The sequence below is a fragment of the Gymnoscopelus braueri genome, assembly GCF_963280865.1.
Source record: "Gymnoscopelus braueri genome assembly, chromosome: 21".
Lineage (NCBI taxonomy): Eukaryota > Metazoa > Chordata > Actinopteri > Myctophiformes > Myctophidae > Gymnoscopelus > Gymnoscopelus braueri.
This window is the reverse complement of record NC_137623.1, coordinates 21,210,801-21,224,190: the sequence shown is the minus strand read 5'-3', so window position 1 is coordinate 21,224,190 and position 13,390 is coordinate 21,210,801. Positions and strand designations below refer to the sequence as shown.

Below are 13,390 nucleotides of genomic sequence, written 5' to 3'. Positions count from 1 at the left end.
CAGATTCATTCATAAAGCCCTTTGCCCCAAGGTTTCCAAAGATGTGATACAACTATTACAGATATAATCGTACTAGTGTTCCAGCTGTCTTCATTGGGTCCGGCCGCAGTGGTGGAAAAAGTACTCACATTTCTTACTTAAGTAAAAGTATCAATGCTGCAATGTAAAAATACTCTGTTACAAGTAAAAGTCGTAAATGTAAAATTGACTTGAGTAAGTATAAAGTATAAAAGTATTGGTATCAAAATGTTCTTAAAGTGCCAAAGGTAGAAAGTACTCATTATGCAGAATGTACCATTTCACAAGTTTTCAAATGTTTAAAATGTATAAAAATCTTTTGAAAATAGCAGATCGGCTATTTGTATATAGATCGGCTGAAATGTATATAGGGCTGAAGTGGGTAATGTATGTTTTGTAATAATAATCCAAATCTACAAAGTAACTAAACTGAAGTTTTAAAATAATTGTACTGGAGTAAAAGTACAACATTTGCCTCAGAGATGTGGTGAAGTAGAAGTAAAAGTACAGAAAATTGGAAATACTCCAGTAAAGTAAAAAATACCAAAAACGTTTACTTAAGTGCAGTACTTGAGTAAATGTACTTAGTTACTTTACACCACTGGGTCCGGGTCTGTTGTTTTTGCATATCTTTTCTATCGAGTAAAGTCAAATTACTGAGGATTTATAAGGATAAATGGATACACCTTGTGCCCAGAAGGCATGTCAGTGATAAGATAAAGAGTGGGAAAAGGACATGAGAAAAGCTCACCTCCCCAGGAAGTCGTCCTTGTCCGGGTCCTCGTCAAACAGTTCAATCTCCAAGTGCTGACCCGAGTGCTCGTACACCAATGCCTTCAATAAGACATATAAGGACATACAGGTGACTGTTCAAACAGTGACAGGTCGGGTCAGTTCGTGGCATGGCCAGCTATTAAGAACGCCTCGGGAGACATCAGAAGTAGTGGATGAACGGATGAAATGCAGACAAACAGTAAATAACAGAGGAGGTAAAACACACACCACAGTCTTATGTGGTATATCAAGACCTGGAACGCATCTGAGTCATTATTTTACACTTTGGCTATTCAAAAATATCAGATCTACAAGCTCATAGCGCGGCACCGAGTGCCGCACTACGAGCTTGTAGATCTGCTATTTTTTAGAAATCGAGAAAATCTTTGAATACATATTCTTTTAAAGCGAACATTTTTAACTAAAATCTTTGTTTCTGGGGGTCCCTGGAACAAATCATTTTTGGATGGGGGTTGGCGGCCAAATACATATACATTTTGGGGGTCCTTGACATGAAAAAGTTTGAGAAGCACTGATATAGAAACATATGTTTTTCAGAATAATGTTGGGATTTAGAAGACATTCGTAGAATCGGCCTCAGGTCTTAATGGGTCAAGTGCTGGTAACGGCAGCAACATTTAAATACTGCAACAACCCACACTCAGTGAATGTTTCGTATCATGGATCTCCAGCTTGTTGAAACATTGGTAATTGTGTGGTATTCCTCTCTATCTGGATGAAAAGCAGTCACCATATACTGTAGTTTCATCATGTAGAACCACTATCGTCAAAGAATATTGAGGGATTGTGTCAATTTTGAATATTTTGTCAATTATTGATTGATTGATTGATTGAATTGAATACTTTATTAGACAGAAATGTAAACAGGACGTGGTACAGTAAGACGTTACGGCTAAAAGGACTTGTTTCCATGGCGGTCCTATGCTTATGACCTAAAACGTTTTACTTGAGCGAATACAGATCTAATCTACTTTGTTTAGATTGGATCAAACCAATATGTATACGGCGTCGTAAAGTGCTACTCCGAGACATAATAACCGCATCCGGGATTCTATCACCTCGTAAACTTCGTTCCACTTGGGATGGAGGCACTCCTTGATCGTCTTGCTCTGGAACAGCTGGCTGCCGATCTGAAGGACACCGTAGGGGTCGGATTTGCCCTTGATCAGCCCTCCCAGGAACTTATCCTTCCCTTCCAGGTCCTGGGCCTCCAGGAAGTGGATCCTAAGCACGCCCTAAGGGGAGAACATTCAGAGAACGGCGCTCAGGGACAATAGTTCTGAAATAGCAGCCGCGGGGCCGCAACTTGGTGAGACGCAGTGTTAATTTTGACAGGAGATTTAGATTTAGTTTTAGTCAGTGTTTTGAATACAATTCCACTTAGTTTTTGTCATATTTTTGTCATCTGAAATGTTTTAGTTTTAGTCTAGTTTTAGTCGACTAAATCTACAGTTGATTTAGTCGACTAAAATGTATTTTGGCAGGCCTTGATGGCGTCGTAATGCCTGAGTTATACTTAGCTGTGTGCCAAAAACAGCCGATGACGCATTGTTAGCTTGTATATCTGCTATTTTCAGAGCGCAACACCCACACGCAAACCAAGCATAAAATGACTTGTCTTAATTCTATCGGATCTCTTCTCCACTAGTCCAGTTTTTATTTGTTGACAAAATTGTCAATATATTTAGTCATAGTTTTAGTCATCATAGCTTCGTTTTTATTTAGTTTTCGTCAGTGAAAAAAGGTAGTCGACGTTTTACGTCATAGTTTAAGTTTGAAAGGGCCAGACCACTTTGGTAGAGGTTTGGGTTGTGTAGTTACCTTGCCATGATGTAAATCCAAAGGTGGACAAAAATCTCAAATAATTGCTCCATTGATTAGAAATTGATAATTCAAAATAGGCTCCTCATTGACTTACATTGTACGGTAAAACAGCTATCAAAGTCACACTTTTAGCACGTAAACGAACACAAACAAAGTTGATTCAGACAATATAGAGCATCACCAAACCCAGTACTGTTTTTTTTTTATATAAAAATGTCAACTTCCTGCTGATTTTACTATTTGAAGATCCGGATCCGGATCCGCGGATCCAATCCGGGTTTTCTTCTTAATAAAAATAGCTAAATCATCAGGAAGTTAAACAAAAAAAACAAACAGTACTGGATTTGGTGATGTTCTATATTGTCTGAATCAGCTTTGTTTGCGTTGGTTTATGTGCTAAAAGTGTGACTTTGATAGCTGTTTCACCGTACAATGTAAGTCAATGAGGAGCATATTTTGAATTATCAATTTCTAATCAATGGAGCAATTATTTTAGATTTCTTGTCCACCTTTGGAGTTACATCATGCCCTTTAAGTCGACAAAATGAACACTGATGAGACGAAAAATGTGACAACAGGCCGCAGGGTATTATGACGTGTTTGCAACACAGTGAACACGCAAAACACTGGGTTACTGTTACTGACCATATTCACATGGTGGCTATTTTGCTTTGGCTACCATGGCTAGTACCATGTGAACGTGATCAATCATCAGCCCATCGCGGCGGCCAGTCACGGCAGCTGTCAGCCGGATCCCCCACGCTCAGCAACCAATCACCCACCCTTCAATCTCATTCGCTAACAAGCTAACACAGTCAACAGTCATACGCCCTGAATCCTAAATGGTTCATTTTAAGTGATTCACGTTCACTCTTTATACTACACGCTGAGTCGGCATACTGTAGGTCACAGCACCGTTCCTGTAGCTTGTTGTCAGTGATCAAACCCCCTCCACCTCCCCAGCCTCCTCCTTGAGTTCTTTCTTCACCATGTTCAATGTGTGAATTCTGTGGATTGTATGGTGTTGATGGTGTTGACTTATGCCCTTGAAGTAGGGGTGTGCCGATATATCGTCCCGCGATATATCGCGATACGTTTTCGTGACGATATGTATCGTTTTGGAGAAAAAAAAATATCGTTTAGATTTTTTTTTTTTTTTTTTTTTACAATAATAATAATCAGGCATGCAAACAGCCCCGAGGTGAAAAGGGTGACAACATGTTGTTTTTTTTTGGGTCAGGTGTCACACTATTGCCCTATTTGGATTCAAAACGGCTATTGTAGCTGAAAAGCTACAAGTTTGCGTCTGAATAATGCAAAAACAGAATTATTTGTTTGCATTTTTTCTCCCCCATATATTTTCATAATAAAAAAGTGCGTATCGTATCGTATCGAAATCGTATCGAAGTTGTGAGCCAAATATCATATCGTATCGTTTGGTGAAATTAGGCACACCCGTACCTTGAAGGGTTCAATGTTATGTTGTTATGTCGGTGTCATCTTTTAAATCACTTCTGAAAACCTACTTTTATCCCAAGGCATTCTCTTAGATAATTTTTTTTCATTTTGTTTGAATTGTTTTGTTTACTGTTGTAATGGTTTTATTCTTGTTTATTACATCTTACCATCTGTTTTTAAGCTGAATTGTTTCAGCGTAAACAAGCTGTCCTTGGTATCCTTGGTTGTACTGTAATTTATATTGCCGCCGTAAAGCACTTTGTAACCATGTTTCGAAAAGTTTATTATTATGTTCATGTAATACCTCTGTAACCTAGCTTCAGGGGGGTTAGTGATCTCAGATTCTGTGCCATGCTTACGCGGATAATCTGCAGTGTCACAGGAGCAGAGTCACACCACCAAACTTGATCATTGCAATATCTCTTGACGAAAGTGTCTCTGGCCAAATTCAACGGCATGTGTTATTATGACATGTCAGAAGTACCTTTGGCATGGGGAAACGTAGCTTGGCCAGCTCCACATCTCCCACCAGGGGGATGGTGATCCGGTTCGGTAACACCAGGTAACTGTAGATAATGTCCTGGATCAGATTGTCAGAGAAGCCACTGAAGGAAAGAGTCAAAGGGAAAGAGTCAAAGGGAAGATTGGGGGAAGGATAAAAGAAGAAAGGGAATAGAGAATGAACCACTTATTTATTTAAAAGACAGCAAGGGTGCCCTTAGGCAGTGGTGCAAAAAACATACTCATTTTTTAACTTAAGTAAAAGTATCAATACTGCAGTGTAGAAATACTCTATTACAAGTAAAAGTACGTAATTCAAAATGTACTTGAGGAAAAGCACAAAAGTATTGGTATCAATTTTTTCTTTAAGTACAAAAGTAAAAGTAGTCACTACTCATTATGCAGAATGTCCCATATCACTTTCAAATTTTAAATGTTTTCAATGTATAAAATCTTTTGAAAATAGCGATGCGACGCATTGTGAGCTTGTAGATCGGCTGTTTCCAAATGTAGATCGGCTATTTTCAAATGGCCGAAATGTATATAGGGCTGAGGTGGGTATTGTATGTTTTGTAATAATAATCCAAATCTACAAAGTAACTAAAGCTTTCAAATAATTGTAGTGGAGTAAAAGTACAATATTTGCCTCTGAGATGTAGTGGAGTAGAAGTAAAAGTACTGAAAATCTGAAAATACTCCAGTAAAGTAAAAGTACCTTAAAATGGTACTTAAGTACAGTACTTGAGTAATAAATGTTCTTAGTTACTTTACACCACTAGCCTTAGATTATAAATATTCATGTTTATTTTTTTCCACATGTGAAGAAGGTGATTTAGGAACATTGGGAGTCTGTTCAAGCATGTTGTTAGTGCAATCCAGCAGACCTCGAAATATCCCCCTTGTGATCCACTGAGCGTTCACCACTCAATGACAACGGCAATGACACTTTGGGACAAAGAGTGGTGTTACACATGTGACAAGCTAAGCTACAACATAATCACTCAACAAGCAGTTTAACTAACACCTTCCATATACTTCATGGCCAAAGCCACAGTCTTAAATTCATGGGAACGTTTAAGTACCGTCCTTCATCACCACCGTAACACCGTTATGAAATTGGTTTTGAGGGGGTTAGCTGAGCAAGTAAAATTATATTGATACTGTTGAGCGTAAGGGCTTCAGACCAGTTAAAATTACCATAAGCATACTGTATACTGTAATGCTACCATTTTGGTCTAAAGGAGAGATAGTAAATGTCAAATATTGATTCTTGGCCAGAGGGTACTTGACATTTAGGAATAATCAATATTTTGCTGTGCCTTGCGATTTTGTGTTTGAGTTAAACATACTCAAGAAAGATTGTAGGAAAGGGGGCCTGATGCTTGAACGTCACTTTAATCTGAGTGAGTGCCTGCAAGTAGACTCCCTGCTTTATGAAGCATTGTGTTAGTTCAGACAGGACATGGGAGTCATTCAGCTGTCAAGCCTGCTGATCGAATAAGTGTTTCTTTTCTTTCCTCCTTCCCTATTTAGAGTAGCCAATTCTTTTTACAACCCTTTTTTTCCTCCCAATTGAATTGTTATGCCAAGGAACTTTTCCCAGAAACTTCCCAGAAATCCTCCCCCACTGGGAGGATGCAGCGTCGCCATCCTACTTTTCCCATTCAACACCCCCCACTGACAGGCACCGCCGCAGCATGTGGTAGTTACTAGCGCGGCGACAAATCTTGAACCCCCCGCCGCCAACCTTCCACCGAACACTGGCAATCTTGTTCGCATAGACGCTCGCCCAAGCCCGATGCCCTATGGCGTATTTGAAGATTTCGAACCCCTAGACTCCATGTACTTTACCCCTGCACCACCCAAGCGCAAGTGTTTCTAACCGACCACACATTTTCTGCACAACAATTATAGCCCATTCTCACAACAAAGTGGTCCAAATAAATATGGCTCCCTCCTTCACTAAATCACTGCTACTCCATTGCTGTCACACACACTCTGCTGCTGGCAAAGCTTGCCTCCACCACTCCCAGCCTCCCATCTTTCTAGTTCAGAATCTCGCATGGCTCAAAAGTTAAACTGAAATTCAATGCATAGCTTTGGGGCTGGTCTTGTAATACCCGTGGGGGGCTTTCTGCAATACGCTCCCTGATTTAGCTTAAGCATGCTGCATGGCTAATTCAGGGAGCGTCTTGAGAGCAGAGCCACCAGTATAACATTTGCTGCAATAAATTGTTAAACGAAAGTGTTCCTGACTGAAACATCTTTGGTGTAAGAAGTTGTCAGTCTCAGTGAGGACACAATTAATAAACAGGTCTATACTTGAGACACAGCTGTATTAAAAAAAAACTGCAAAACTAAATCATTTCAATGATTCTCTCAAGCAATCATTTCTCCAGGCTCAATTTTGTTAAGTTGATCAATGCCCATGCAGCTCAGCTTCCAGAGAAACTCTGGCTTCATTTCCTCTCCGAGAGCTGGTCATGATGCTGAAAGACAGCCAACCACTAAGAGTGTATATATTCCAGCAGCACAACTTTATTGCTAGGAATTGCTCCCACCGGCTTGCACACCAATAAAACACTGAGGCACACATATACAGTATGTGCACGCACACACACACACACACACACACACACACACACACACACACACACACACACACCCCACACACACACACACACACACACACACACACACACACACACACACACACACACACACACACACACACACACACACACACACACCCATCCGCCTGAGATTGTCTGGCTTATAACAGCTGTTCTTCATAAGCTGCTACAGTGAGATGTCACCTTAGAGAACCACCATTTCACAAACACTTCCCCTGCATTTGCAGACATGCACACACACACACACACACACACACACACACACACACACACACACACACACACACACACACACACACACACACACACACACACACACACACACACACACACACACACACACACACACACACACACACACACACACACACACACACACACACACACACACACACACGCATGCACCCGCACCTTGCAGTGGAATAGAGATGGGAAACCATAACAAGTAAGATATAGAACAGGTAAGCTGATTGCAGCATAACAATGAGAAAGGCTTGATATACGTACAGTAAGGCTAATAATTCATACACCCCTGCACGGCTGTGTCACTTGCTGACAAGAACTGATTTCCTAGTGATGCGACGTGTTCTGAGCTTGAAGATCAGTTCTTGTCAGCAAGCAACACCGTTATACCACAAAGTATAACTGAGGTTTAACCCATTAAGTCTTGGAAAGCGGGCCATGCTGGCCTAGCGGTCCAGTATGCCACATATGCTGGTAATCCAGCTTGACAGCGTGTCGCAGGTTCGAATCCCGATCCCGGGGACCTTTGCTGTGTGTCTCTCACCCCATTTCTTGTCAGCCCACTATCCTATCAATAAAGGCAGAAAAAATAGCAGATATACAAGCTCACAGCGCGGCACGAAGTGACGCGCTGCAAGCTTGTAGATCTGCTATTTTTGAAAAATCGTGAAAAGGTGTGCAAATCTTTGAATATATAAATTTTTTAAAGCAATCTTTTTGTACTCAAATCTTTGCTTCTGGGGGTCCCTGGAACAAAATATTTTCTGATGGGGGTCGGTGGCCAAATGCATATAATTTTAGGGGTCCTTGACATGAAATAGTTTGAGTACCACTGATATAGCAACATAGGTTTTTCAGAAAACTGTTAGGATATAGAAGACATTTGTAGAATCGGGTCCTCAAGTCTTTTTAAGGGATAGTTCACCCAAAACATTACTTTTTTTCGATTAGTCACTCTATCTGTCCTTCCTTCCTTCCACTCTGCCTCTCTTCCCTCTTCTTCCTCCTCCTCCTCCTCCTCTCTCTCTCTCTCTCTCTCTCTCCCTTTCTTCTTCTATCCCTGCCTTCCAGGATGGAGAGGACTTGATGGATGAGTGTGTGTTGAAGTTCTACCGTTTCTCCAGTAAAGTGCACATTTGTAGAATCGGTTCCTCAAGTCTTAAAGCTGTGGTAGGCATCAAGTGGCCCGTGGGCCAGAACTGGCCCGCCAGCGATAATATCTGGCCCGACAAATAATTTTGTAAATAATTTACAATAGCTGACTGACAGTTCAGGTAGGATATGGACAGCAATAGCTTTGAATTGATGAAATCAGGTATGATGAACAAATAGTTCTATTTCCATTCTTTGAATGTTATGTTTTCACTGTCAACTTTCCTCTTGAGACTTTTGGATGAAAAACTCCTCTCACGTTTAAAAAACACACCAAAGCTGTGTTTCACATGCCTTAAATGATACATTGTTTCTCTCCATTCTAAGAGACCTTGAACCATGAAAGAGCTCTTGTTCGAAAAGGAGTACTGTCTGTCTCCAGATAAAATGTTCACTAAATATCCTCTAAGTGAAACATTCAAGGATGACGCCTGCACAAAAAGGATTACATAAGCATTTCTGTCTGCACCTGTAACATTTCATTCCACATGCAATTGTTATACCACATCTTTATGTAGTAACTTTTATAACAATACAGTTATTATATGGTTGTTTGTTGCAAGTTCCAGGTCCTAAATTAGCCATTGATTGTGTTCTGGCCCACCATCTAATGTCTTTGAAAAAGTTTGGCCTGAGGCCAAACTTACTTGCTGACCCCTGTCTTAAAGGAATAGTTCACCCAAAACATTGCTTTTTTCCTATCGATTAGTCACTCCATGGAGACTTTAAGTCATGGATATTTTTTGTTTTTGTCACATTCCTAAGCCAATAATTTGATGACCAGCGGACCGGTAGGCAGCGGTTCTGGTAGGAAACACAAAGGAAATATCCATGAATTCAAGTCTCCATGGGGTGACTAATCGATAGAAAAAGTCATTTTGGGGGTGAACTATCCCTTTAATGGGTTAAGTGGGGAGGTGACTTATGCAGCTGATGCTGTCCATCTGCTGCGTGCGCAACAGCTACTATTTACTGTCCAGGCTTCTCCTCCCCCGAACATTAAACCCCCCTCATTCCTGCACGTGAGCTCCCCCCACTAACACATGTAACACACACACACACACACACACACACACACACACACACACACACACACACACACACACACACACACACACACACACACACACACACACACACACACACACACACGTATTACTATATCTGTGAGGACATCAACAATTTAGGACAGCGATTTTATGAGTACCATTCTTACAATTATTTTGCCAATTATTTTGCCATTGTGTGTGTGTGTGTGTGTGTGTGTGTGTGTGTGTGTGTGTGTGTGTGTGTGTGTGTGTGTGTGTGTGTGTGGATGTGTATAGCCCTAAAGCTGAAAATACCCAAACTACAAGCAAAATTTTTCTCTTATGAGGGGGACCAGGAAAATCTGTCCTCACGATGTGTCAATTTCTCAAATTCTACTATACTGTACTTGTGGGAACATTTGGAGCTCACACGTATAGTTAAACAAGTTCACGCACACGCACACACAGATAACACACACACACACACACACACACACACACACACACACACACACACACACACACACACACACACACACACACACACACACACACACACACACACACACACACACACACACACACACACACACACACACACACACACACACACACACACACAGCAAGACCAGATCAATTTCACCCCTAGAGAGAAATAGCGACAGGGGGTCCCAGCATCTGTGTGTCCTCTGTGGGGAGAAAGGGACGGTTTGCACGCCGAGTGCTGAATGTGGTGGCAACACATGCAGGTCTAATGATAGCAGCAGAAACCTCAGATCTCTGTGTGTGTGTGTGTGTGTGTGTGTGTGTGTGTGTGTGTGTGTGTGTGTGTGTGTGTGTGTGTGTGTGTGTTCGCGTGTGCGTGCGTGTGTGTGTGTGTGTGTGTGTGTGCATGTGTGTAACAAAAGCACATGCAGCAGCAGCTCCGTCTACAATCTACAATGTAGACCTGTCACAATTATTACATAATCGCAATTATTAGAGCATAATTTTCATAATTGTCATAATCATTACCGTGATGAAAAATGTTCATACATTTTCAAACATTTTTTTTTTTTTGGGAAATAGCAGATCTACAAGCCAATCTACAAACTCAAAACGCGACACGTTTTGAGCTTGTAGATTGGCTATTTCCACTGTTAATTTTTTAAGTATAAAAGTAATTAAATATGCATGTTATTTGTCATATCTGCCTTTTACGAAGCCAAAAAGAAATTACGTTTTCATTCATATGTCCCAGTGTTCGACGTCAAACACAATTAAATCGTTAATCACAATTATTTGTATGACAATTAATCGTCAACTTAAATGTTGCGATCGTGACATCCCTACATGTATGTTTGTCAAGTCCTCCCCTGTTGAATATCCTCCATAATATCATTGCTGTCAGGGAGAAACCTTGTATCTCCATATTTCAATATAGGCCTATATTTTTGTTTGGAAAATTAATGCCCTACTGTGTCATACTACAGTGTCACACAAAAGTAGCAAAAGCAGCCGATCTACCAGCTCACAGCGACGCGTCGTGAGCTTGCAGATCTGCTATTTTGCAAAAAGAAATTTACATGGAAGTGAAAGTGGTCAAATCTGTGTGCGCATGGGTTTTTGGGCGGTGAAACCGCCCCTATAAGTGAGGTTTGGATATTTGTACAGCAAATCCTGCGCTGTGATTGGCCAAAAATGTACCCCGTCTAACCCTGCACCGTGATTGGCCAATCACAGTCTATTCAGGACTGTGATTGGCCAGTGTCACATGACACATGTGCATAGCCCTATATAAGAAACCATAACTTTAAAAAAAACATAAATTAGTTTTTTTTAATTTATGGTTTCTTCCATCATAAAGAGTGTTTCAATAAATGTATTTATTTTTTGTACATGATTGGTTGACTCCATTCAGTATTGTGATTAGCTAGCAAGACACCGCCCACTTCACACAGGGTGTGATTTTTATAAATATTGAACCCTTGAAAGGTAATAAGAGCTTGAGACTAAATAAAAATAACTGCATTGGATCAATCGGAACTTTTTTTTTTTTTAAACAATTTTATTGGACATACAAGGTTTTCAGCCCACAGAAATGATATTTAAATGTAAATGTAAATGTGATTTCTCTTTCCAGTTAGAAAACTGATCTCATACTGTAATGATCCCCACTGGCTAGAGGGGTAACGTGGATTATTTATTGATTCATCTTCTTTTTTTTTTTTTTTACTGTGGCAATGTAGCAATAGTGATAATCATTTTGTGAATAGGGGAAGTGCATGGAAATAAGTGGTCAATCAACATAGTGTTTTTAAGCATCTATTGTGATTCAAAGTGCAGGTTGTACCTTGATTGATGATTATAGGACGGACATTTATCTGCTTGACCCCAGGACATTACATGTGTTGAATCACTCTCATCCGCGTAAGCCCATACTGATACACTTGACGCCATGGCCATCAACTACTTTATCAGATATTCTGACGGTCTGTGGTCAATGATACGAGATGCGTGTTCCATTCACATTCATTCCTGTCCTTGTCTCATATCTTCTGGTCACGTCATGTGTCTAGACTCTAGGGCTGTCACGATTACACATTTAAGTTGACGATTAATTATCACTCAAATAATTGCGATTAACAATTTAATTGTGTTTAAAAATTACATTTCTGTTTGGCTTTTAGCTTTCGTAAACAAAAGTTGCACAGGGCAGATATGACACATAACACACATTTAATTTCTTTATACTTAATAATAAACATTAATAGTGGAAATAGACGATCTATAAGCTCAAAAGGTGCGACGCGTTTTGAGCTTATAGATCTGCTATTTCCGCTATTTTTTTTTTTGAAAATATATGTCATTTTTTAACATGGAATTGATTATGACGATTATGCAAAAATTGTAACAGGCCTACATGTGTCCACTCAGTACTGTATATATTCTCTATATGTGTAATAAACTTCAGAACTTGTCGTGTGATACTGCCTGGTGTAGTGTCGTCTTGTTCTGCGCTCACGCCGCGACTCAACTGAACCATCATCACTCACCACCCTTAGTTAGAGGGAGTCTCTTGGGAGACTCTTCGGAGACCACATGGAGGGTCAACTAAAGACATACTGTATAAGACATATCGTCACTGTTGTGGGTGGAAACCTTGTATGTCCAAAACTGTTACTTGTCAGGAAATGGAAAACGACATTGGATTCCAAATGGATCCAATGTGGTCGCTATTTAGTCATAAACTCTTGCTTGTTCATACTTTTTTGGTTAAATATTTATTAAAACCCACAGACAGACTTAACCACTTTCAACGTGTCATGATAGGTGTGAACATTTTCACAACATTTCAAGATTTAAAATAAATGTAAAATCTACAAGCTCACAACATGCCGCATTGGGACAAATTGTGAGCCGGTAGATCGGCGATTTTTTTTGCTACTTTCGCGGGACACTGTCACACAACAAAGTATAGGGCATAGAGTTATGAAAAAACATAAACAAATGAAATACAGTATGGAGACACGAGGCTTCTGTCCGACAGCCAAGATATGCTACCATCTCCCACCACCCACCCCAACCGTCCTCCTTCTCCTCCTCCTCCCTCAGTCATGAATTACAATCAGTAGTTCCGATACCATGTACAGGGCAGGCTTGCAGGCTGAGCCATCCATCGTGCTTTCTAATTAAACGAACCTTCGACTAGCCCCCTATGTCTCTTTCTTCACCGTGTTCTATCATTTCAGCGCTAAA

At 40.4% G+C, this 13,390-nt stretch overlaps 1 protein-coding gene across 3 annotated transcripts in view; it reads right to left on the bottom strand.

Annotated features, from left to right (window-relative positions):
* Positions 1–13,390, bottom strand: part of esyt2b (extended synaptotagmin-like protein 2b) — a 52,949-nt gene that overhangs the window by 17,040 nt on the left and 22,519 nt on the right. For all 3 annotated transcript variants that reach the window (XM_080417965.1, XM_080417966.1, XM_080417967.1), the window contains exons 8-10: positions 4,580–4,700; positions 1,872–2,048; positions 770–852 (exon numbers count right to left, since the gene is read on the bottom strand). In XM_080417965.1, coding sequence (XP_080274091.1) covers positions 770–852; positions 1,872–2,048; positions 4,580–4,700 — 381 coding nt within the window. The remainder of the gene's footprint in view (positions 1–769; positions 853–1,871; positions 2,049–4,579; positions 4,701–13,390) is intronic.